Source organism: Pteronotus mesoamericanus, unplaced genomic scaffold (assembly GCF_021234165.1).
Source record: "Pteronotus mesoamericanus isolate MK-2021 breed Mesoamerican mustached bat unplaced genomic scaffold, CSHL_Meso_final scaffold_31, whole genome shotgun sequence".
In the NCBI taxonomy this organism is placed as follows: domain Eukaryota; kingdom Metazoa; phylum Chordata; class Mammalia; order Chiroptera; family Mormoopidae; genus Pteronotus; species Pteronotus mesoamericanus.
Window position 1 is genome coordinate 20385424 of NW_026555312.1, and position 27077 is coordinate 20412500.

At 39.4% G+C, this 27077-nt stretch overlaps 2 protein-coding genes and 1 pseudogene across 2 annotated transcripts in view; 2 read left to right on the top strand and 1 right to left on the bottom strand.

The window, feature by feature from the left end:
• Positions 1-6600, top strand: part of CDYL (chromodomain Y like) — a 206989-nt gene extending 200389 nt beyond the window's left edge. The window contains exon 7 of the mRNA XM_054591907.1: positions 6529-6600. The gene's annotated coding sequence lies outside the window, so the exon portion shown is untranslated. The remainder of the gene's footprint in view (positions 1-6528) is intronic.
• Positions 6601-6697: 97 nt separating this feature from the next.
• On the bottom strand, positions 6698-14773 carry RPP40 (ribonuclease P/MRP subunit p40). The gene is made up of 8 exons (XM_054591909.1): positions 14620-14773; positions 12957-13101; positions 11571-11639; positions 10991-11086; positions 10185-10310; positions 8281-8479; positions 8022-8156; positions 6698-6916 (listed from the first exon to the last, which is right to left on the bottom strand). Exons 1-8 carry the CDS (start codon positions 14740-14742, stop codon positions 6718-6720), a joined length of 1092 nt encoding a protein of 363 aa, XP_054447884.1. The 5' UTR covers positions 14743-14773; the 3' UTR covers positions 6698-6717.
• On the top strand, positions 14741-19075 carry LOC129085563 (POU domain, class 5, transcription factor 1-like; annotated as a pseudogene).
• The last annotated feature ends 8002 nt before the right edge of the window (positions 19076-27077 follow it).

The window sequence follows — 27077 nt, forward strand, 5'->3', positions numbered from 1 at the left end:
TCACCAACATGGGGCACATTTGCAAAGCAATATCTCTCTTTTTGAGTTCAATCACTTCAGACTTTTCAGTCATTTCAGTAAGGTCTCTGTGCTGTCGGTGACAATTTCTCCCATTAAATTTTTTTTCAAAATATAAAAGCTACGATCAAAGTCAGAGTTCCTTTTTTAATGTAACTCTGTGGGTTTTTTAAAGTAAATTTTATAAATACTGGCTTCAGTTCATTTTTAACTGTGCCTCCATTCCTATAATGACTCTCTCTACCATTAGGGAAGATTTGGTATTCAAAACAAAGGTTCTAATATCTTCATGCAAGCCTTGTAGCTGGTTCTCCATATTTGACCATTTTACCAAATCTGTCCTAATGGGAGAAAAGGTGTATTTGCTCTGAAGTCACATTTGTAGGAAAACAAATTTTTTCTGGTGTCTTACATTAACTTTCATATTAATCCATTCTCTCATTCCATCAGCTTTAAACACCATGTCTTTGTAAACTAATAAAGATGCCAATGATTTGTGGAGATGATGTAGCCCACCTATCATTTTATATATGATAATGCTTCAGATACACAAGAAGCACTTGCCGAATTATCTAGATACTCAGTCCTGTACTACAACTTTTGTAGCTAAGCAAAGCCAGTAACCTTCTTTTTATCTCTGTCCATTGTATCCTAAAGTGGTTACAACAACCTTTAAAAGAGAGATAGGTGTGTTTTCTTTTTCTAATTACACTTGACATTAAATATTGTTAGTTTCAGGTATGCAGTATAGCAGTTAGAAATTTATTTTTAAAAGATTTTATGTATTTATTTTCAGAGAGAAGGGAAGGGAGCGGGAAAGAGAGAGAACAGGGATGTCAGAGAGAAACAACTATCAATTGCTTCTTGTAAGTGCCCCTGACCTGCAACCCAGGCACCTTTGGCCTTGTAGGACAATGGTGAACCAAAAGAGCCACACCAGTCAGGGCAATGGTCAGATATTTATATAACTTATGAAGTGATCCTCTTGATAAGTCTAGTACCCACCTGGCACCATACATAGATATTACAATATTATTGATTGTATTCTCTATGCTGTGCATTACATCCCCATGATTATTTTTTAACTGCCAATTTGTACTTTTTAATCCCTTTCACTTTTTCACCCAGTCCTTCAAACCCCCTCCCATCCAGCCACCATCAGTTGATTCTATGTATCTATGAGTTTGTTTTATTTATTTTACATTTTTAGATTCCATGTGTAAGTGAAATCATATGACATTTTTCTTTGTATGACTTTTTTCACTTAGCATAATACCCCCCAGGTCCATCGATGTTGTTGCAGATGATATTTCATTCTTTTTTTACAACCAAATAATATTCCCTCATGTATATGAGGCCTGTGCAGAAAAAGTCCAGCCATTTTTGATAGAACAAGAATGGTTTGTGTGACATCAATGTAGCCTGGCAGCCAGAGAGTGGACTGGAATGAACATGTGTAAACAATGATGACTTCATTGTACTAGTCAGTGGGGGCAGGAGATGCCACTGAGTGAGTGTGTGTTCTGTATAGCCATTGCATTCAGAGTGACTGAGCAAGTAGAGCAACAAATCTGCATCAATTTTTGCATTAAGCTTGAGCATTCCTCTGCAGAAACTATTCAGATGACTCAGAGGGCTTTCAGAGATACAATGAATGCAGCACAAATAAAAGTGTGGCACAAATGCTTCAAAGATGGTCAAGAATATGTTGAAAGTGATCCATGTTCTGGAAGGCTTGCAACAAGCAGAACACCTGAAAATATTGAACGTGTATGGGCTGCAATCAACAAAGATCGGCGACTGACAGTGCGAGAACTAGAAGGTGATCTGGGGATTCCAAAAACTAGTGTCCAAGATTTTGACACAGTATCTTGGCATGAAATGTGTTGTGGCAAAATTCATTCCACAGCTTCTGCTACCAGAGCAGAAGGAACATCATGCTGCAGTTGCTAATGGCTAATTCAAACTGCAACTAATGAACCAGATTTCCTCAAGGTCATAGCTTGGAAGGGAACTGAGATATAATTGTCCTATGTATGATTTTTTTTTATTTACATATTTGTTTTTAGAGAAGGGAAGAGAGGGATAAAGACAGGGAGAGGGAAATCACTGTGTGGTTGCATCTCACACACCTCACACTGAGGACCTGGCCTGCAACCCAGGCATGTGTCCTAGACTGGGAACGAACTGGTGACCCTGTGGTTTGCAGTCCAGCGCTCAATACAGTCACACGAGCCAAGGCAATGTTTCTCGTATCCTGTTATCTTCTTCAATAAGTATCTGTATTTTTCATAGTATGTGGCTGGATACTTTCTGGACACACCTTGTATGTACCCCCTCTACTTATCCAATCATTACCAATGGATACTTGGATTGCTTCCATATCTTGAATATTGTATATGAAATGTCCTTCTTTGTCACTTGTTATATCCTTTGTTTTAAAGTCTATTTTGTCTAAGTATTACTACCCTTTTTAAAAATTTCCATTTGCATGAAATGTCTTTGTCCATCCCCTTATTTTCGGTCTGTGTATCTTTCAATCTGAAGTGAGTCTCTTGTAGGCAGCATATGTACAGGTCTTGTTTTCTTCTTCATTCAACTACACTGTCTCTTGATTGGAGAGTAAGCCCTTTACATTTTTGTGTGCACAGTATATCATTGTTTAATAAAACATGCAATTTACTATGCATGTGTTATATATAGCTATATAAAATCATGTTTTTAAACTCCATATCTCTTTTTAATGTAAAATATGCTACCAGTTTTTAAAAACTTTTTTATTGTATTTTTTCCACATTTAGTCCCCTTATACTTGTTTCCCCCATTTACACTTAAAGTAACTATCAATACTTTATAAGCATGTACTTATTTTTTCCTTCTTTTTAAAGCTGTCCCTTTTACATTTCTTGTAATAGTGGTTTGGTGGTGATGAACTCTAGTTTTTTTGTTGTTGTTGTTGTTTTTTTGTCTGGGAAGCTCTTTCTCTCTCCTATTTTAAACAATAGCCTAGCTGGGTAGAATAATCTTGGTTGTAGATTTTTGTTTTCGTTACTTTGAATATTTTGTGCCAATCCATTCTGGCCTGCAAAGTTTCTGTTGAAAAATCAGCTGACAGTCTTATGGGAGCTCTGTTTATGTAATTAACTGCTTTTCTCTTGCTGCTTTTAAGATTCTCTCTTTGGCACTTTAATTATAATGTATCTTGGTGTGCCTCTTCAGGGTCATCTCATTTGGGACTCTCTGAGCTTCCTGAATTTGTGTGTCTATCTTCTTAATCAAATAAGGAAGTTTTCAGTTATCATTTCTTCAAATAGATTTTTAGTCCCTTGCTCTCTTCCTTCTGGTATGCCTATGATGTGAATGTTGTTATGCTTGAGGTGGTCCCAGAGGTCCCTTAAGTAGGCTCATTTAAAAAATTTTCTTTTCTTTTCCATTTGGGGGCTTTCTGCTACCTTGTTTTTCAAACTGCTCTTTTGGTTCTCTGCTTCATCTACCGTTGATTTCCAATGTATTCTTCATTTCAGTTATTGCATTCTTCATTCCTGATTTTTCTATAGTTTCCACCTCTGTGCAAGTTCTCATTAATTTCATCTATTCTTCCCCTCAGTTCACTGAATATCCTTATAACGAGTATATCTGATTGACTGTTTTCCTCCATTTTGTTTAGTTCTTTTCTTTTCTTGTTCTTTTCATTTGGGGCATGTTTCTTTGACTCATTTTGGCTGTTTGTTTCTAAGTATTTGGTAGATCTGCTATGTCTCCCAGAGTTGGCAAGGTGGTTTTATGCATGTATCCTGTGAGGCTCAGTGCTCAGAAGACCAGTGTCCTCTAGTGCTGTCTCTTGTGTAAGTTTTGTGTCCATCTACTGTAGTTGATATTTGATTGCTGCTGGCGTGTCAGTGAAATATTTGACCCTCAGGTCTACGTGGACTGGCCATGACTACAGTGCATGAGGTGTACTGCATGGGCTACAAGGAGTGGGATTCACCATAGTGGTGCTCTGGTGGCTGCTGAGTCCATCCTTTGGGTGTTTCATTTGTGGAGATAATTAGGTGGTGCTCTGGTGTGGTCTGATCCAGTCACAGGATGTTTTGGTTCTGGAACCTTTTGGTGGTGGGGGGCTCTGGTCCAGGTTTAGGTAAGCCACTGCCTGTGACTTGTACACTTCATGAAGGCAGAATATAGTTGGGTCTATTCTCTTTAATCCAATCTGACAATCTCTGACTTTTAATCAGGGTGTTTACTGTATTTAATGTGATTGTTGATACGGTTAGGTTTGATATTATCTTACTTTTTGTTTTCTATTTATCCCATCTGCTTTCAATTCTTTCACCATTTGTTATTTTTTTTGATTAATCAAATACTTTTTATAATTCCATCTGTTAGTTTAATAACTGCAATTATTTGTTATTTTAGTGGTTGTTTCAGGGTTTATAGTATTAATCTAAAATTTATCACAGTCTACAATCCAGTAATAGTGTATCATTTCACATATAGTACAAGAAACTTAAAATTAGTATACTTCTTTACTTCTGGTCTTTAAGTTATGATTGTCATCTATTGTACTCTTACATACAAGTATAAAGCCCACAATATAATTACTTAAACAATGACCTTTTAAAGAGGTTTGAATAAATCATATCTTTACCCATATTGTTACTATTTCTAGTGTTCTTCATTTCTTTGCGTAGATCCAGATTTCTATCTGATACTATTTTCCTTCTGCCTGCAGAATGTCCTTTAACTTTTCTTGTAATGCTTGGTCTTCTGGTGATGAAGCCCTTCAACTTTTCCAAGTTTGAAAAACCTGTATTTCCTAATCTATTATTTTCTTTTCAGTGGTGTTCATTGTACTATTAAGCTAACCCATTAAACTTTCAATTACAGTATTTTCCATTCCTAGATTTCCAGTTAATACTTTTCCCAGTCTGCTTGGTTACTTTTACGTTCATGGTCTTTGATATCCCTTATTTCTTTAAATATACAACAGCCCTGGGTGGTGTGACTCAGTGGATTGAGGGCTGGCTTGCGAACAAGAGGTTGCTGGTAATGATCCCTGGTCAGAGCATGTGCCTGGGTTGCGGGCCAGATCCCCAGTTGGGTGCGTGCAAGAGGCAACTGACTGATGTATCTCTCACCCATTGATGTTTCTCTCCCTCTTTTTCCTTCCCCTTCTCTAAAAATAAATTAAAAGTCTTAAAAAAAAAAATACAGCATACTTTTTACCATGTTTGATAACCCTGATATTTTTAGTCTTTGTAAGCCTGATTCTTCTGTCCCTCACTTCTGCTTGCCTATTTTACCTGTTTTTGATTTTTGGTTATGAACTAACATTCTTTACATCTTTTAGTTCCTCTGAAGACAGTTTTGCTTTTGCCAGTCACCTGGAAGGCACTAACAACTTGACATCATTTTGTATTTCCAGCTTAAGGTGCAAACACTGGCCCTTATGTTTATTGACATCACTTTGAAGTTTGGCCATGGCTACTTCCAGATGGTGGGAGAAGAAAGTATTCATGGGACCACTTAAGAAAGACTGAATTGCAAAGGAAGGGGCTTAATGGCAAAAACAGTTTGTGCATTAGTGGAATCTCAATAAAAATTATTTTCTAGTGGAAAAATAAATTTACAGCCTGAGACTTTTTTAGACTACCCAGGTTGTGTGAATAAACCAGCTAAGGGTTGCTTGTGGTTATATATATATCCTCTTAGGGGAGAAGTTTTCTCTTGGAAAGGCAATCTTCCTTGCTGTCCTGGGGGACAAGAGAGGTGAGGGGGAGGCAGACAGGTTTATTCATGGTTCATCCTTACTCTATCCTTTTGGGGTCTCAATTCTCTGAGCTCTCCTATTAGGATTCCCTCCTTAGGCAGGACCTCTGTTTTGTCTGCTCTTATATTGCCCCTCCTCTCACCCCAGGCTTGAAAAGCAAAGTTCGTTCTGACATTTTGCAAATATCCTAAGGGTGAAAAGTGGCATCAGTACCCTAATTATACCTTTGGGTTTCTATTCCCATTAATTTTTTTTTTAATTTAGCATTTGAGAAGTGATTTGCAGCTCATTGATACATTTTAAATAATGGTTTTTGGTATGTATTCCAAAAGTTTTCTTTGTTTTTAGCTGGTCCTTATCAGCCATACAGCTGGGAAAAACTTTCTCTCAACTTGTTTTTTAACAACATAGAGTATTCAAATACCCATCCTGACCCAGGGGCAGGAGAGTGGGAACAGTTATGGAAGGAGCAGGCAGGAGATCAAGTCTTAAGATCCACAAGCAATGTGGCCTCAGCAGCTTTTTTATACTCTGTGCCTGTTTCCTCATAGGACTGATGTGAAAACTAAATGAGGTAATATATGCACAATACTTGAAGCAGGGACTGGCTCTTATTTTTATATGAAAGAGGTGCAATCATGTACCTGAGTAAAACCACACACAGCCAACAATTCCATAACCCCTGATCCCTGACTCCCTCTACCATGTAGTAACTCATATGCCTGTGCTTATGTTAACAGGGAGAAATCAACTCTGAGATGATCGCTGGACAGGCCCCACCGCAGTCACAAGATGGGCGCTGACCAGAGCAGGATGCTTATCTAAGATATGTCATCATCATATAAGCCTGAGTGAACTCTCAGTCTTTTTACCACTAAGGAATCTGAAAAGCATAAACATAAACAAACATGAATATAAATTTTTGATTTTTATGGTGGACAGTCATCATTTGCCCCAACAGCCATCTGAAGCCAATAGTCCTGATTTTTAAAAATCACAAAGTTGTATAAATGTTCTCCTCCTTTTTTAAAACCATGTTCATTTTCTCTCCATGAAACAGGGCTGTCTGCAAAGCCTTGAACCGTCAATGTAACCCAAGGAGCTAACTTTGGCTCATCAAAGTAGCAACTGAAAAAGAAAGATAATTCTTATAAACAGGAAGAATTAGGAATCTTTACTTCTTTTTTTTAAACTTTTTCAGGATAAGTGATATTTCTGATGTTCCACTGAAGCTTAGACTTTGATTTTTATTTATAAAAATTAGGAGATGCAAATTAAATTCCTGATGCTATATTGTGAATTCAACAAAGGTGAACCAATATACAATGCACAAAACAAACTTCACCTTTTCCTTCCTCCATTGTAGAAGATTATGTAAGATTCAAAGAACAACTGAACCCCAAAAGTATATAAGAATGGTTTCTCTCCCTTTAACTGCTGTTTTTAGTCTTTGTTAACCGAAACACTGCAGCACAATTTATCAGATTCTAAAAATTAAGTCTTCTGAATGAAGAAAATCAAAGTACTAAACTAATAAATGTGAAAAAGAGTGCTGGGTTTAAAAAGGAAAACCCTCAAGACTTCAATCTTAGACATTTTCAAAGTGAAGACTGAGAAGACATTCTTACTTCGTAGACTTTTCGGTATGGGGTTTGAGTTTCCTGATATTAGATAAAATGTAGCCCTTATTTATTTAATACCTCCCAAAATGAAAAACTAACACTATTTTACACAATCCTTAGCATATTACAGATGCCCAGGGATTCACAAGATGTTAGAGCTGGAAATATCTTAGACATAATTTGGATTCAGAGACAGTCAACTCCTTTTTCCACCCTATTTAAAAATGAGACATTTTGTAGAACTCCAATATTTAAAGCAGATCATGTCTTTCATAAAGTATTGCTATTTTCTTAGGTGACATTGTAACTTAAACTGCACCAAAATGATCTGGGGAGCAGAACAAGAAAAATAAGCAGTTTGTTTTCAAGAACCACAGTTAAGCTCTGCTATCTGCCTTTCCACAAGAACAAGTACATGGCAATAGAATTGTCCTATTACCATGGATAATTATGTAATTTAAGATGATAATGTTACTATACTGTGAACCCAAGCTAGGAATAAAAAGGGAAATATATGTGATAGGATGCTGAAATTTGTAACAGTAGCAATGCTCCTAAAACATCACATTGGCACAGACAAGCAAAATGAAAAAGGCAAAAAGTGTTCATACCACATCTGTTCCAACAGGAGACATATCTTCTCTGGAACTATGAAACCAGTGATTGTACACAAATAAGCTTTTGCTATCACTGTGCTTGGCTGAGGACAGCAATAGGTTGATATGAAATTATTAGGCTCATTATTTCTGTCACAAAAAAAAGAGAGAAAACACATTTATATCCATCACACAATCATTTTCAAAGTATATTAAGCCCCTATTCAAAACAAGAAGACAAAGCCCTGCGAGACCCAGGAGCTCTCATACGCACAAGTCGGCGTTACTGAAGACAGCGCCCAGCCAATCGAAGAGCTCTCTGGCACTGCAGGCCACCTCTAGTGTGCCTCCGAGCTCACTGCTCTGCAACACTGGGCACTGAAGATCTGTCACTACGCTCAGTGCTATTTTTGGCTGATGCTCCTGAATTCCGTAACTGGAAAAGTATGACATCATCGTTGATTCTTCTACACCTTAAAACAAACCATGTAAGACTATTTTAATATTGTAAACAAGTTCTGTAAATCCCCAAAACTACCCCATGCCAGCTGAGAGTTACAGGAAGCAGGTAGGATTAAGATAGAAAGAAGTTGTGCAAAGCTGTATACAAATTAAAATAATTTAAGTTGCTTTCAGTTTCTTGTGCCAAAGTTCTGTAAACATTCCTCTTCTTTCACACTTTTTCCAGAAAAGCCTGACACTTCCAGTTCAACTCACACAAATTTCATCATTTCCTGTAATAAGAAACTTTCAACTTAAATAAGACCAAAATCTTTGTTTATGAACAAATGAGTGAATTCTACAAAAAAGGAATGTATTTCCACAATCTCTATTGAAAAAAAGAGAAGAACTGAATGATGATAGGATCACATTCAAGCTTGTCTCTGAACCCAATAATCCAGTGTTTATTCAAGGATTTTCCAACAGCCTTGGAAGACAGAAATAGTGGCCCCCTCCAGAGCAAATGGCAGGCTTTTCTACTGTTCAGTCTAATGGAAATAATGTCCCCCTCCCTCCAGAGCAAAGGTCAGCAGGCTCATTGCCCAGTATAAAAGATTTGAGTTCCTCAAGCTCCAGTCTCCCTTCCTGCAATATGTATGTGCAAACCTCACTTGGCCCACTGTATCTCTTCCTGTAGGAATTAGGATTTGGTGGGCTGGTGCAAATGCCAATATTCTGGCCACTGATATTGCTGTCAGTAATTCAGTCCTTTGTCTCTGAACTATGTCTTCTGCCAGCATCCATGAGACTGTGCAGGCTAACTTCTTCGCTTGCAAGAGGGTAAAATCGCAGAACTTTCACATTCCTGGCAATGCCTTAAAATAATTAGGAATCTTAGAAACACACAGCCCTTTAGTACCCAATGCACAGATCGTCTTCAATGAAGACTTCATGTGACTGAAATGTCAGCCTATCTCTCTGTCCTCTGGTACCTCTATCATAAGTACCAGGAGAAACACCGAAGTATTATAGACCTCAGACCACACAAACAACCTGGAGCACCCAGAGGCAGAAACCTCCCATGAGGGGCAGAGAGATGGGCATATTTCCACAGTGACCTGTATGCTTCCCTATTTTCCAAAAGAGAGTATACTTCACTATCAGAACTGTGAAGGTCTGATTCATTGCAATCTTGTGATGGGTCAAAAATACACTTCTAAAAGGAGCAAGGGACATGGCAAATCGTAAATAGATTAACGTGTTTGGTAACTATCAAACTTTGAATTAAATTTATTGCTCTAATCAATTAAAACTTGAAACAAATTTAATTTAACCTCCAATAGCATGCCTATTACTGTACAATAATGAATAAGCAGTTAGTATATATAACTCTAACTGGCATTATTTTAAAACATTAAGCCAAGGCTGTTTGAGATAAGCTGGAGGAAGAGAGGGGAGAAACAGATAATTCTAGCTGCTCAGCAGCCACTCTGAAGATCTCTGGATCTACATATAACCCAAGGAGATGGAGGAGATGGCTGCATACACAGATTATCCTGAATTACAGTTCTTGGGAATGAAAGGGGACAAAGCAGCTTTCTTAATGATGTTTACACATAAAGGCACATGATATCCCTGACCACAGGCATGAAATCCCCATTCAATACTCCATTACTCCCCTTTAATTAACAATTAGATTTCAAAATCACTGTATTATTTCATAATTTATTTTCATACCTGTATGATGCCAAGCCAAAAGAAAATTAAATTTCAATGGCTTCTTTTCTTTGAAGGACCAAGATATTCTTTTATACTTCTTAGAATCCAGATTAAGGGATAAGTCCATCAAATCAATGGAAATAACTTAAAAAATGAAAGAGAAATAAACATTTCATTCATAAGTAGCTAGGCTACACCACGGGAAAACTATTACATAAAAAACTAGAATTTTGGGAAAATTTAAGGATAGTAAAAATTATTTTGTTCTCCTTGCATTCCCTGTTTTACCAAACCAAAGCTCTGCCTTCAGTGGGCATTTCTAGCATTGAGGCCTAAAAACAAATGTTTTTAATTCATACTTTTCCTAGGTCAAAGACGAAGGACAGAGTCAACTCTAATCTACCTATGGATGTGGATACCTTTGCTATTGACACCACCAGCAAAACATCATCTCTTCTCTCATAAGTAAATTTCTACTAGCAACTATAAAGACTTAGGCAAATCAATGGAAATTCTTTATTAAGAACAAGTTGTGGACTCTTACCTTGGGTTCACTACTTTGAATTTTTGACCCAAAACATATACCTAATGGACCATGCCAATTCTATGATTTTTCTAAGATGCAGCCTACAGCTGAAAAGAAATGGCATTGTCTTATCCTCTCGGAAGTGGAACTGACAGCCCTCTGAGTTAGAAGCTTTAAACACAAGAAAAACCCATACTTTTTCTGAACAAAGAAAATAGAGGCAATTCAAACATTCAAATTTAAATTGTCATAAGATTACTACCTTGTTAGAAACTGAAAGAGCAAGCATAATACTTACTAAATTTCATTATTTTTCTACCAGAATAATGAGATGGATGACCTTGAAGTCCAGTTTCTTCATAAGTGTCTTTATCCAATGATAAAATTAATTTCCCTATTAATCAAATAATTCCCATAAAAGACATGTCAAAATATTACATGTTCTATAACTAAAAGAAAGCAAGGCAAGTTGAGCAGTTAGGCATCAGAGCAATAAGTTGCATACAAGGATTTTATTTATAATACAAGGCTATTGTACAAGGATATTAATGATAATAGTGCAACTAGAAATTTATCCAAATTTCTACTGAAGAAGGAATGAACATTACATACCTCTTCTTTGGAATACCTTCAAGACATTAAAAATAGTACATTAGAACAATATGCACTAATATGGAAAGGTGTCTATCGATATATAGCTTGGGAAAAAAGCAAACTGAGGAACAATATAATATGATGCAATTTATGTTAAAAAAGAAGTACCCTTACATGTGTTTATAAATTCATAGAAAATATCTAGAAGAATGAACACAACCTTTAACAATATTCCATACTTCATTTTTAATTAAAGAGAAAAGAAAAAATGAATCAGTTGTTACCAGTTGGAAGCAGGGCAACAGTATTATCTTCATCAATATTTGTATTGTATGTCAGTGCATAGCAGGAACCTGTAAGAGAAAGCCCAGAGAAGAAATTAAGAGGGGGAAAAAAAAATCATACCTGCAAAAAGTTAGTGGATTATTTTTACATGATAATACATTTTCAAGATTACTGCTCCAGCTCACTCAATAAACCTAAAAACTGCCACTGTTAACCTGGAGGACATGAAAGGCCAAGGACAGTTAGTTTAATCCCCTGGCCAGGCAAGACCTGTTCGTGCAAGCTGACTACCATCAAGCAGAAAATGGACTAAGGATGGAACATGTGTCTTTGGGGATGCTGGCAGAGAGGCACAAAGTATAATACTAAGTAAGTGTACACACCTGAGAGGCAGAGTTCCAGGCTGAGATTCAAAATGTGCCAGGGACTTGTATGCAGTTAAAGCTACTCAATCTCTCCCAGCCTCAATTTCCTCACCTGTAAAATGGGGGTCATAGGCCTATCGCATAGAGTTGTTGCAAGGGTAGAAACTGGGTAAGATCTATAACAGTGCCTGCTATAGCTAGTGTCCACACTATTAACAAAGTAGTATCAAGCTTCAAAACAGATAAAAGGAATAATGTCAATGAGACCAAAAACAAGACCTCTAGCTTAGTAAGCATCCCCAGCAACATCAGAATGAGAGGAGTTCCACATAACTAGGATTCTTCACAGCTCCACTGGAGAGGACAAACAAGGGTCCTACAACAAGATTAGGTAAGTTGCTTCTTATAAGTATAGTATGGTAACTTACGTAGTGAGGGTGGAATCCCTAAAGACTTTCTGAAATACAGTTTCAAACAAGTGGCTCCTAGGAAACAACTGGAATCGACCAATCAACCCAGCAGATGTGAATAGGAATGAGGACAGCAGAAGAGGGTAAGAGTCATAAAACCTAAGAATACATCAAACCACAAGTACCTGGCTCTATAAACAGCTGCTATGGTTGCCTCAGGAAACCAGCCTTTTGAGGTAGCTATTGTGGGAACTACTGAGAGCACAGTGTTATTTGCAGCCAGACACCCAACAGCAATATATCTGAATACATGATTGAAAGACATTTCTCTTCATTAATCCTTGTTTTACGATGAGGTATACCTTTTTGTTACAACATCCCCAAGCATCACTTGTGGACAAGTGTCATCAGAAACCACCACCTAACAAGAGCATGAGAAAGGGAAAGAGAAAAGTGAGAATACTGAGAGATGGGGAGAGTGATGCATGCACTTGACCAGAGACTATCTCCATAAGCCCTACCTAAAACAAGAAAAGACCCTTGTATTGTAATGTGATCTAACTAAACTTCCTCTTCTTAGCATGTTCATAGACACTAGAGTTTTTCTTACCTTTTTTTACAAAGCTGTTGATGAATTCGTGTGTAATTAACTCATGAAGAGGTAAATTTTTCACAAAGTAATAGGGTCCAGCGTCTGTGACTAGGTTTTTCAGTTCTTTTGGTAGTACCCCACATTCAGGAATCAGAAATGAAACCTATTGGGATGTGTAACATAAACAGGTCTTATTTTCATGTAGATTAACATCCAGGTTTTTAGGGATGATATAACATCATGAAGGCTGCTAACTATTCCTCCACAGATTTCTTATAAATTAACTTACCAATCTCATAGAAAGAAAAATCTGAGAAATTTTTCATTTCTGCCTACAAATGTACAGTACCAGAAAGAGAATGAACAAGAAAACTTTAATGGAAAGATCTTGTTAATATTTTACTTTTTATAAGTGATACAGTGATATATTTATGTCCTGTTCCTTTTACTACTCTAATTAAATTTTAGGAAAATATAGGACAATTGAATATCCCTGTATTTGTATCAAAGGAACTGTCCCTTAGGGCATAAGGAATTTATCCCTTCAGGATCAATAATTAAGAGGTCACTTGGAAGCAGTGCTCCTGATCTTCCTATTTTATAGATAGAAAAAATTCTACAGATCAGACCTGGTGCGTTAAGGTATAGGTCCTGACTGTTGTCAGTGGTGAGCTTTCCATCCAAAGCAGAAACGTTAAACCTAACGGTTTCACATGTTGCCCCATGTACTCCACGCCTTGAAAATCACTCTCCCAAAGCTTGAACGCCAGTCTGTTCCCAAGCATCAGGATCAGCACTTTTGTCTCTGAAAAACTGGCCAGCCAGGCATGAGAGGAGATTAAGAAGATTAAGTGGATCAACTTGAAGTGCTGAAGGTTTAAACCAACACCGTCTTAAGGCTTACTTTTCAGAGTCCCAGCCATTAAATGGGTTGATGAATACTGCCTACTGGACACTTGACCAGGAATTTGTTCTCCCCTACTCTCAGAAAATCCTGGATAAATCAATAATTAACCTTACTGACGCCTCGACTTTCCACATTTGAGAAGGCGGCACTCCACGAGGGCGACATTTTCAAGAAGCAACAGCTAATGTTACCAACCCCAAAATGCTCTTAAATTGTGCTTGCTAGCAGGGCCACCACAGCGAATTTCTCCCAAAAGCTGCAGAAATAGTGCACTTCGCCTGGGAGACACAGAAGACAGCAAGCAGGCAAAGCAGGAAGTTTCCATAAACCGTCTAAAAAAGTAGGTTCCTGGGCCTGGACTCGGCATGATGCTCTCAAAGACCCACACACGGGTGGGACAAGGAATTAAGTGCTGGGTAGGAGGCGAGAGTCTAGCTTCGATATGGAGTTGTATGCGGCCGGCTGGCGGCTACGCTTCGCAGCAGTCACGCCCTCCTAACTCCCCACTCCCGGCAGCGGACCTCGGGTCCGCGCGGGGCACCTGGGCCGGGGAAGGAACAAGAATAATCTGTTAGCTGCGTCTGGACTTTGCCAGGAACAGACCGCCCCGAGCCCGGTGCATCCTGGGAATTGTAGTCCTGCAGCTCCGCAAGCCATTGGCTCGGAGCGGTTAATAGACAACATCTCCCAGCACACTCGGCGAGGGGACCAGGCACTCCAGAGAGCGGCTCTCCCAAGCTTCTTCAGCCCTCGGGCCCAGGCGGTCGGACTCACCCTATAGTTGTAATAGTGCGTCTCCACAAGATGCCTGTGGCGCGACTTGTCGTAGCCGAAGTTGGATTTCTCGCAGACCAGCAAATGCCGAGGTACCTCTCGCAACCTGCGCAGTGTGGCCATGCTCTGTGGTACGCAGGCCCTCCAGGAGCGCGGCGCGCCCGCCCACGTCTCCTCGCCCCACCCCGCCCCGCCTCTCGCTCCGCCCCCACCTCTCGCTCCGCCCCCGTCTCCTCGCTCCGGCCCCGTCTCCTCGCTCGGCCTTACTCGCTTTGGCCGGCGCCCAAGTGGGGGCGGAGCTAGCCGGCCAGTTTAGGCTTTGGAATCCGTGTAGAAGCTCATTACTGGATTCCTGATACCCGGTACCTGGGAACCTGGAACTTGCCTTTTCAAAGCCATCTTTCTCGCCTTGCCCTCCATTCCTCCCAACTTCTGTCTCTTACCATAAATTCTCCCTGTGAGCGCACTCCCCGTTCCCTCACCCCCGCCTTGGTTTCTTCCCAAAATATTAAGGAAGTTTGTCTAGGAAGGTAATACACAATTTCTGTTTCTAGCCCTACCGTAAGACGCTTTTGGGACCACTTTAAGACCTCTTTTGAAATATCCTTCCGGAACCTCTTAATAATTTGTTGCCGTTGGGGGCTACAGTGATAATTCATGTTCCATATAATTTTTCTGACAAATTCAATAACTATGTTACTACACGCTTCTCAGACTGGAATATGCACAGCCACAATTCTGTGCAGAGGATGCATGCAGCAGATTATCAGTAGTGCAGTTTTTCTGGAGGACTGACTTTACTGTAAGAGTTGAAAGAACCGAAGTTAGTAATTTACAAAGTATTAAAAAATTTAAAATTAAGACAAAGCTGGAACGTCACCTGGTGGTTAATGTCAGTAACTTGTGCCAGAAATGTCAGACTGTATCCAAGAAAATGCTAAGAAAAACCTACTCATTATTTTAAATGGGAAGAATTATAAGGAATAGCAAGGCAGTTGAAAACCTCTATCAATTTCCTAAATCACAATATGATACTCAGACATAAGTTACAAATATATTAGGATGCTAAATGCTTAAAACATTGTTTCTTGGTCACTCCACAATTAAGCAGCAGTGACTTCCCTGAAAGCAGCAACATTAGATAAGTGACTAGCGTGATTTTGGTGACCTACCAATAGTATTTGGAAACTTTTCTAGCAAGCCATTCCATTTAGAATGTGTTAAGTTTTTAAGACTCAATATAAAATTTATATTTATAAACATCAGCTGAAAAAATGTATTGAGAGATAAATACCTGTTATGCAGTTTGGGTATTCAAAACTCAGAGGTGTCTTTCCAGGGAAACATTACTCGAGGATTTGTTCTGTGAGGCGTGCCTGTATGACAAAACAGAAAGCAAAAATCCCATTTATGTTACAGCTTAAAAGTATAGTTTCTACCTGGCTGGTGTGGCTCAGTGGATTGAATGCTGGCCTGTGAACCGAAAGGTCGCTGGTTTGTTTCCCAGTCAGGGCACATGCCTGGGTTCCTGGTCAGGTCCCCAGTTGGGAGATGCAACCGATGGATGTATCTCGCACATTGGTGTTTCTCTCTTTCTTCCCCCTTCCACTCTCTCTAAAAAGTAAATAAATCTAAAAAAGAAAAAAAAAAGAAAAGAAAAAACCTATAGCTTCAAATAAATTTGGAGCTGAGGAGTCCTTTCAGCCTACCTTCCCAGGCTTCTATGCCTATAATGATTCCTTGACAACATCATTCATTTCCCCCTCCCTCCCTGGGTCATTTATATCAACATGCAAAAGCATCCCCTAAGGTACATTAAACGAAAATACTTCTTTTGATCCCAGATACCTTGCATTTACCATTGTTTCTTTGCTCCATTAGAGCTACCTGTCCTCACCTTCACTCCTGAATCCATTCCATTCTAGCCTTCCTCAGCACTACTTTATTGAGAAGTAGTAGCGCTGGCCAAATTCAAACCAAATTTCTGTTCTTACCTCACTCAATCTTTTAGTTGCATTTGACACAGAGGCTACTTTTGAATGTTTTTTCCTTGCAGTTACCTGTATTTCTGATGCTATGGCATCTGGAATCTTGATGACTAGCAAGGGACCTTCCAGGGTTGTGAGCATGCCTTCCATTTCCAAACTAACCAATCCTGAGTCCACACCCTGCCACACCTACTGTGGGCTGTTACACTCCAGGCTAATAGCCCCCTGTCCTCATTACTCCAGGGCCAGGTACCAAACAACTGGGGATAGCCCCTGTACTCCAGAGTTTACTGAAATTATTCAAACAAGCTAATCCCAAACCTGCCTAATCTGTTTACCCTGCCTCCCCCATTTCTTCCTAGAGTAAGGTTTTCCCTCACTCCCTCTGCCACCTCACTGACCCAGGTGCTACCTCAAGTGGCTCTGTGTGGCCTGCCATGCCACCTGTTTCTAGGGAATTGTGAGTAAAACCTTCCTTCATGGCAGTCATTGCAGTATCTGCATGTCTTACCATACGTGATCAGAACAAATCTCTTGGGTAAAGTGAAACACTTTTTTGTGGATTTTTGAGACCCACCTCCTCTACTGGATTTTCCCTCACCTCCTCCTCCTCCCCCTCCCCTCCCCTCCCCCCTCCCTCCTCCCTCTCCCCCTCCTCCTCCACCATGAGATCTCTAGTGATCCTCAGCCCCCTTCTCTTTCCTGTCTGGCCTCTCTTCTCTTCTACAAAGTCTGACAGCTTTCAATGGCAACAACAACCTCCCCCAGCCCTGCGCTCCCCAGCTTGGGGCCATCCAGCGGAGGAGGCGAGTGAAGACCTGAGAGCTCTGCAGAAAGAGCTCAAGCGATTTACCATCTGTCTGCTGAAAAGTGCCTGGTTCTCTTCCATGGGGAGAGCACCCAGGAGTTGTGCTTGGCTCTTTTTCCCTGTGATCCCTTGTTGGCTTACCTGCAACACGCATCCTGCTTGCAGCTTCTCGCTTTCTCCATTCCTACAACCAATTTCAGCCACTGTCCTCTCTTTCTGGGCTTTTGCTAAACACAACCTCCTGACCATCTCGCAGCTTCCTGTCTTGCCCTCCTACATTCCACTCTCCACTCAGTATCCAGAGTGATGTCTTGGAAATATGAAAAATATAATATGTGCTGCCCACTCCCTGCTTAAACCCTCTACCAGTTTCTCACTGCAGTAGTATAAAAGCTTAGATAACCTGGTCCCTGCCTACCTTTGTGGCCTCATCTTCTACCATACCCCACCCTTGCTTGTTCATACTATTTGTTGTATGTCAAATTTTCTGGTTTCCAGAACCAAAAGCCAGCTCAACTGACAAAACAGATCATAGAATCTGGAGCACAGGGCATAGAAAGAAAAGTCTAAGAGAGAATGAAGGGGGAACTGGGAGGGAGAGAGGTGTTGAGCAGTACCTCCGAGAGCCCTCGTTTTACTAAGAGGGACACGTGGCTTCCGACTTTGCCTTCTCGTTCCCACTGGGTAGTGAAGGCGATGGGCCAGGAGGGCCAGAGCCAGCCTGGGTTGACCTTCGGACCTGGCTGAGCTTCCAGGGCCCTCCCAGCAGAGAAGGAATCAGTCCAGGGCTTGATGTGGGGGTTTCCTCTCTTCAGCTTACCATATGAGTTCTGTTGGGGGGATGACCTACAGAGGATCTCAGGCTGGAGTGGGGCTGGTGTCCCAGGGCTGCCTGGAGACACCCCACCCCCAGCCCAAGGGCAAGGCGGGGCTGGGGTGGAGCAACAACAACCTCCCCCAGTCCTGCGCTACCCAGTTTGGGACCATCCAGCAGAGGAGGCGAGTGAAGACCTGAGAGCTCTGCAGAAAGAGCTCAAGCGATTTACCAAGCTCTGAAATCAGTAGAGGATCACCCTGGGATATGACCAGGTTGATGTGGGGCTCGTCTTCGCGATTCTCTTTTGGAAGGTGTTCAGCCAAACGACTCTCTGCTGCATTGAGCCTCTGCTGCTCAGTTTGAAGAACATGTGTAAGCCACGGCCCCTGCTGTGGAAGTGGGTGGAGAAGGATGAAAATGACAAGAATCTACAGGAGATATGCAAAGCAGAGACCCATATGCAGGCCCCACAGAGAGAAAGTGAAGACATATGAGAACCGTGCAGGGGCAACCTGAATAACAGGTTCCAGCAGTGGCTGAAGCCCACCACACAGCAGATCAGCCACATTGCCCCCAGCTCGGGCTGGAGAAGGGCATGGTCCCAGTGTGGTTCTGCAACCGTTGCCAGAAGTGCAAATGAATAAGCAGAGACTATTCTCCACGAGAAGATTTTGAGGCTTCTGGGCCTCCTGTCTCAGGCCAACCAGCATCCTTTCCTCTGGCACCAGGGCCCATTTTGTGGGCCCTGTCTTCACTGTGCTGTACTCCTGGGTCCATTTCCCTGGGGATGAAGCCTTTCCCTTTGTGTCTGCCACTCTGGGCTCTCCCGTGCATTCAAACTGAGGTGCCTGCCTTCCCAGGAACGGGGAGAGTGAGGGAAAGAACCCTGACAATTGTTCCAGGGCTTTGGGATTAACCTCTTCCTTCACTGTGGAATTGGGAACACAAAGGCTATGGGGGCAGGGAGTCTGGGGTACTGGCTGGATGGAAGATGAAGTTCAGTGATGCTCTTTATTTTAATCCCCACATCATATATCACTTTGATCTTTAAATAAAGAAGGCTGGGACACATATACAGAGAGAGACAGGGACAGAAACAGACACCAGAAAGTAAAAGTCTAAAAAAAAAAAAGAGGGTAAAATGCACAGGAAGCAAAACACAACTGATACACACACACACACACACACACACACACACACACACACATCAGTTACATATTTATATACCCAAAATAATATAATAACAAATGAATTTTTTAAAAACCAAGCTAACAGATTTGGAAAGAAATAAAAATACCTTTGTATTCTAAAACAAAACAAAAATACACTTAGTAAATCAAAAAGGACAAAAATTTTACATATCACTTTTGGGGCTACAATGCAATAAAATCAGAAATAAACAATTTAAAGATGCTTAATTCCTTGAAAAAGCTAAACTGTTCTTTTAAATAAATTAATGCCCAGAGTCGGGTGCAAATGCAAAACACAATTACAGTGCCTATAAATATAAATGCAAATATATCACTATGTGATATATGCTGTAGTGGTGGAAGGAGAGAGCTCACCACCCCAGCAGCTCCTGGGCTGTCCAGGTAATTTTTGTTGGTGCCCAGGATTGTCCTGGAATCACTTAACAAAATCTCATTGTAAGTGGGAGTAGCAATGAAGGCCCTGCTGGGAACCGTTACTATTGCAAATGCCAGTAATAAATCAGAGGTCTCTCCTATTGAGCTTGAACTTGACCTCACAGACTGTTTCAGTGCAAGGGCTCAAGGCAACCACTACAAATGGACCTGAGTTGGTGTACAAGAGCAAAACCGCCCTCTCATGGAAGGCAGAGTGGAAATTGGATCCAGCAGCTCTATTGGAAAAAAGAGAATGGTCCCTGACAAAAATATGTGATCCACTCCATGACAGGACTTGAATCTCAGAAGTTCTGATAAGGGTTCAGAGTCAGACCATATTTTCTCTCTCCTCAGCTGTTCTCCCTCTGACTGGTTAGAAATAAGTGAGACACTCACATGTTAAAAGTGACAACTATAGCCCTGGCTGGTGTGGCTCTGTGGACCAACTAAGTGCTGGTCTGCGAACCAAAAGGCCACCGGTTCGGTTCCCAGTCAGGGTACATGCCTGGGTTTGGGTCAGGTTCCCAGTCGAGGGCATGCGAGAAGCAACCGATCAATGTCTCTCTCACACTTTAATATTTCTCTCCCTTTCTCCTTCCCTTCCCCTCTCTCTAAAAGTAAATAAAATCTTTATAAAAAAATACAGGTTCCTCACTTCTACCTTATGCCAACCAAAACCATCTCCAGGGGAGAAGCCTAGGAATATTTAAAAAAAAAAAAAAAAGGCAACTATAGCCCTGGCCAACGTGACTCAGTTGGTTGGAGCATCATCTAGTACACGGAAATATTGTGGGTTCAATCCCATGTAGGGGCACATATAAGAAGTAACCAATTGATGTTTTTCTCTCTCTCTTCCCCCTTCCTTCTTTCTCTAAAAGCAATGAGGAAAAATGTCCTCAGTGGGAATAAAAAATAAAAATGGCAACTATATAGGCTATGTCAGTACAGGAAGTGTACAAATGAAAGAGCATTTTAAAACCAGAACATTACACAATATTATATGTCAACTATACCTCAATAAATCTGGGGGGAAAACCAGAACAAAAAATAGTTGCATAGTGAGTAAAGCTCTGTTACATATGTTCATAAACAAGTTTAGAGAATTGGAAATGGTTGAAATTTTTTTTTAAATTTGTTAATTTTTTTAGAGAGAGGAGAAGGGAGGAAGAAAGAGAGGGAGAGAAACATTGATTTTGTACATAACTGAACCAGTAATCAAACCTACAGCTTAGGCATGGGCACTGACTGGGAATTGAACCCATGACTTTTTGGTTTGTGGGACAATGTCCAACCAACTGAGCCACAGTGGTCAGGACAAAAATTCTTATAAGGCTCATTTTTTTAGTTTGATTAAAATTGAAAATGTTTAGGAATAAATTCATATAAAATTTTAAAGTCTTAGCTAATCTGAAACTTCAAATATCTAGAATGAGGCATTTCTGCATAACTCAGATTTTACTGTAGTTTGAAAATTATTAATGCCTAATACAGTTGATGAAATGATATACATTCACAGAGAAAGAAACAATCACTATATGTTATATATAATTACTAATAAATGTATAATAATATTGTATATAATATTACATCTCCAATATTGAACTCCTATAACAAATCAGACACTGCATTTTATAGACAGTAAGAATCCTCTCCAAGATGGGTTTTAGCATCTTTAAGTTAGAGGCTAATTAGTAAACAGTACATGAAATCAAATAAGAAACTCTTTAAAACCTGAAAGGCTCTCACAAAATACAATGTTGACTGAAAACACAAGTTACAGAAAGTGTATATAACATATATTTATAGAAAGTTTAAAAATTTATAAAGGTAAACAATATATTACTGAGAGAAACATATGTAGTAAAACTACAATGAAAGTCAAAGGAAGAATAATTTTTCAAAAACTTCAGATGAATGATTCTCCTAGGAGGGAAGGCAAAGGGTTATATAGGGAAGGGCCAGTCAGATGACTTCAAAGGTAATGGTAAAGTTTTATTTATTAAGCAGGTGACAGGTTCAGACTTTATTTTATTTTTCTTTATACCATATAGACACTATTTTGAATGTATAAAACAGTTCTTAATAACAAAAAAATTTTTTAAACTTTATTGAGATACTATAAATATACCATACAATTCACTCATTTAGGGTGTACAATTAAATGGTTTTTGTATATTCACAGATATGTGTAACCAACACCACAGTCAATTCTAGGACATTTTCATTACCTCAAAAAACAAAACAAAACAAAACAAAAACCACATCCTTTATCTACCACCCTCCTATTCTCTCCCTTCTCTCCTGGCTGTAAGCAACTACTAAGTTACTTTCTGTCTTTGTAGGTTTGTCTCTGCTGGGATGTTCATATGAATTGAATCATACAATTCATAGACTTCTGTGACTGCTTCTTTCACATAACATAATGTTTTCAAGGTTCATCTGTATTACAACAAAAATCACTACTTTATTTCTTTTTTGCTTGCATAATAATTTTTAAAATATTTTATCTTGAATACTGGTACTTGCAGGAAAAAAGCTTAATTAGAAAGACATGAGAAAGATTAAGTTTTCTCTGGAGCTCTAAAGGATCTTAAACTACTTTCAAGACCCCTAGAGGTGAATGAATGGGTTAACAATGAGATCAAGGAAGAAATCAAAACATGTGTAGTTTTTGATTTCAAATGAAAATGAAAGTACAACAAGCCCAAATCAATGGGACACAGCAAAAGCAATCGTAAGAGGGAAATTCATAATAATATAGACCTTCCTCAAGAAACAAGAAAAACCTGAAACAATCTAACCTCACACCTAAAGGCACTTTCTAAAGAACAACAAATAAAGCCCAAAATGAGTAAAAGGAAAGGAATAATAAAGATCAGAGCAAAAATAAACAAAATAGAGTCTTAAAAAATACAAAAGGTCAATGAAACCAAAAGTGTTTTTTTTTAAGTAATAAACGGGCTTGATAAACCTGTAACCAGACTCATAAAGAAAAAAAGAGAGAGGACTCAAATAAATAAAATCAGAAATGAAAGAGAAGTATCAACTGACATCACAGAAATACAAAGGAGTATAAGAAAATATTATGAAGTTTGCATACCAGTAGAATAATACTCTATCCAAACACACCAAGAAAGTATAGCATGTGTATCAGCAGACAATACTGTTCCCAATCCTTTCTGTCCATGCTGCTTTCTCGATTCTTTTCTCCATGCCATCAACAGGTTGTGTACCTCATTTCAAAGGTTAAACTTAAACATCATAGCGTTTTAAATGTTTCAACATGGATCTCACGGAGTTGCCATTGAATAAGTAGTATGACCCTAAAGGAATTGCTGGCATTAGACACTGGGTCAGTTTGGTCTCTCTTGAGAGCAAGTCTTCACATTTCTCTATTCCCCAGCACTTGCCCTAAATTGAATGAAGGGAGAGCAGTCTTCATTGACAAAAGATAAACTGGTGAAGAAAGCTAAAGGCTGAGACACTGAGTATATATTGTTGTGTTTGAGCTTAGCAGGGTCCTTCTGAGTCTGTTTTACAGCTTACTTGGATAAGTAGTTTTTGCTATTTTTGCAATACATTTATGGAAAAATTCAGTTATTTGTTTTGCTTCTTACTGGTGTATATAAACTAATACTAAAAGTTTGGTAAAGTATTTTTACCTCCTTACATAACTGTTAACATGCACAGAAAGCTATAAATCTGATAAAATATGAAGTGAATGATATTTTATAAAGTTATTTTGTATAGTATATACATAAAATTCCTCATATTTACAAAAAGAAAAAAGAACATAATTAAAAACAACTATATGCCAATTGGACAATCTGGAAAAAAATGAATACAGTTCTACAAACATGCAAGCTTCCAAGAGTGAATCAAGAAGAAGTAGAAAATCTGAACAGACTGATTACAGCCAACAAAATCAAAGCAGTAATGTAAAAACTTCCAACAAATAAAAGTCCTGGACCGATGGCTTCACAGTTGAATTTTGCCAAACATTCAAAGAAGAACTAATGCATATCCTCAAATTATTTCAAAAAATTCAAGCAGTGGGAAGACTCCCAAGCCCATTTTACAAGGCCAGCATTACCTTAATTCCAAAACCACATAAAGAGACTATAAAGAAAGAAAATTATAGACCAATATCCCTGATGAGCATTGATATAAAAATCTTCAACAAAATATCAGCAAACTGAATTCAGTAATTCATTAAAAAGATCATACCCAATGATCAAGTGGGATTTATTGCTGGGATGCCAGTAAATGTACAATATCTGCAAATCAATTAACATGATACCCCACATCAACAAAATGAAGGATAGAAATTATATATTCATAGCAATAGATGCAATATAAGCATTTGACAAAATCCAGCACCCATTTATGACATAAACTCTCAGCAAAGTGAGAATTGAGTGAACACATATCAATGAAATAAAGGCCATATATGACAAATCCACACCTAACACCATTTTAAATGAGGAAAAGCTAAAACAAGACAGGGCTGTTCATCTTCACCACTGTTATTCAGCATTGTACTGGAAGTTCCAGCTACAGCAATCACACAAGAAGAAGTAAAAAGCATTCCGATTGGAAAGGAATAAGTAAAACTGTCATTATTTGAAGACAACATGATGCTGTATATGGAGAACCATAAAGATTCCACCAAAAAACAACTAAAATTGATCAATGAATTCAGAAAAGTAGCAGGGCACAAAATCAATATTCAGAAATCAGTTGCATTTTTATTTTTAAGTATATTTTATTGATTATGCTATTACAGTTGTCCCATTTTTTCTCCCCTTTATCTCTCTCTGTCCTGCACCCACCCTCCCTCCAGCATTAATCCCCGCCTCTTACTTCATGTCCATAGGTAGTGCATATAAGGTCTTTGGCTTCTCCATTTCTTATACTATTCTTAACCTCCCCCATCTTATACTATTCTTAACCTCCCCCATCTAATTTGTATATTGTACCTACAAATTATGTTGTTATTTCCTGTATCTTTTCCCCTGTTCTCCTACCACCACCTCCCTGCTGATAACGCTCTATGTGATCTCCATTTCTGTGATTCTGTTCCTGTTCTAGTTGTTTGGTTAGGTTTTTGTTTGTTGTTGTTGTTGTTTTTTGGGGGGGATTCAGTCATTGATAGTTGTGAGTTTGTTGTCATTTTACTGTTCATAGCTTTGATCTTCTTTTTCTTACATAAGTGCCTTTAACATTTCTTATAATAAGGGCTTGGTGATGATGAACTCCTTTAACCTGACCTTATCTGGGAAGCTCTTTATTTGCCCTTCCATTCTACATGATAGCTTTGCTGGATAGAGGAATCTTGGACGTAGGTTCCTTGGCTTTCATGACTTCAAATACTTCTTTCCAGCCCCTTCTTGCCTGGGAGGTTTCTTTTCAGAAATCAGCTGATAGTGTTATGGGAAGTCCTTTGTAGGTAACTGTCTCCTTTTCTCTTGCTGCTTTTAAGATTCTCTCCTTATCTTTAATCTTGGGTAATGTAATTATGATGTGCCTTGGTGTGTGCTTCCTTGAGTCCAACTTCTTTGGGGCTCTGAATTTCCTGGACCTTCTGGTAGTCTATTTCCTTCACCAGATTGGGGAAGTTCTCCTTCATTATTTTTTCAAATAAGTTTTCAATTTCTTGCTCTTCCTCTTCTCCTTCTGGCACCCCTATGATTCAGATGTTGGAACATTTACAGTTGTCCCAGAGGTTTCTAAGCCTCTCATTTTTTTTGAATTCTTGTTTCTTCATTCTGGTCTGGTTGAATATTTATCTCTTCCTTCTGTTCAAAATCGTTGATATGAGTCCCAGTTTCCTTCCTTTCAATATTGATTCCCTGTATATTTTTCTTTATTTCACTTTGCATAGTCTACTTTTTCTTCTATTTTGTGACCATACTTAACCATGTCTGTGATCATCCTGATTACCAGTGTTTTGAACTCTTCTTCTGAAGTGTTAACTATCTCCTCATTGCTTAGTTCTTTTTCTGGAATTTTGATCTGTTCTTTCATTTGGCCTAATTTTTTTGTCTTGGCCCACCTGTTACATTGTAAGGGGTGGAGCCCTAGGTATTTGCCAGAGCGGGCAACTCACATCATTGTGTTGTGGCACTTTGTGGGGGAGGGGTCAGAGAGGGACCAGTGCTGGTTGCTGGGCTCTCCGCTGGCTTTCAGTCACTTTCCCCACTTCCCACAAGCAACTTGGGCCCTTCTGGTGCTGATTCCTGGGTGGATGGGTTTCTATATCTTCTAGATCCCTGCGGCTCTCTCCAATGAACACTCCTGTGAGGCTGGGAGTTTCTCCCACTGCACAACCCCCACAGAATTTTTAACCAGAAGTCTTGAGGCTTTCTTTTCGTTCACTGGAACCCTGGGTTGCGCAGTCTGTCTTGCTCCCCTGTTGTTCTTGTTTATCTTCACACAAATGTGGGACTACCCAGTCCTCCAGCCACCACCTTGCTGCGTGTATTCTCAGTCCTGGCTGTCTGTCTCTGCTCCTCCTACTGGTCTTGATGAATATTTCTTCTTTAACTCCTTGGTTGCCGGACTTCCCTACAGTTCAATTTTCTGGCAGTTCTGGTTGCTTTCTGTTTTTAAATTTGTTGTTGTCCTTCTTTTGGTTGTGTGAGGAGGTAAAGTATATCTACCTATGCTTCCATATTGGCCAGAAATCCCCTGTGTATTTCTCTTTATTTCACTATGCATAGTCTTCACTTCTTCCTCTGTCTTGCATCTATACTCAATCATTTCTGTGAGCATCCTGATTTCCAGTTTTTTGAACTGTGCATCTGATAGGTTAAAAGCAGTAATGCTTATCTTGGAAAGAAAGGAGTGTCTTGGAAAGACTTGGAATAATTTAAGGAAATGGCTGGGGGCTGAGTTTAGGAAGTCAAGACCCCAGTAATGAAAACATTACTCTCACCTCATCGCTTAGTTCTTTTTCTGGAGTTTTGATCTGTTTTTTCATTTGGGCCATATTTCTTTGTGTTGGTATACCTGTTATGTTGTAAAGGGTGGAACCTTAGGTATTCACCAGGGTGGGGCAACCCAATTCACGGTGTTGTGGCACTTTACGTAGGGGAGAGGCCAGAGACGGAATAGTGCTGCTCACTCAGCTCTTGCCCCACTTTCAGTCACTTCCCTTGCTGCCCACAAGCAAATTGGGCCTTTCTGGTGCTGATTTCCAGGTTGGTGGTTTTGTGTTT

Coding starts and splice junctions, on each gene's coding strand:
- RPP40 (XM_054591909.1), bottom strand. CDS start 14,742: ATGGCCACACTGCGCAGGTTGCGAGAGGTACCTCGGCATTTGCTGGTC. Junction 8,480..10,184: donor TTTGGCTTGGCATCATACAG/GTATGAAAATAA, acceptor GTTTGTTTTAAG/GTGTAGAAGAATCAACGATG. Junction 8,157..8,280: donor GTCTTCAGTAACGCCGACTT/GTGCGTATGAGA, acceptor TTTTTGTGACAG/AAATAATGAGCCTAATAATT.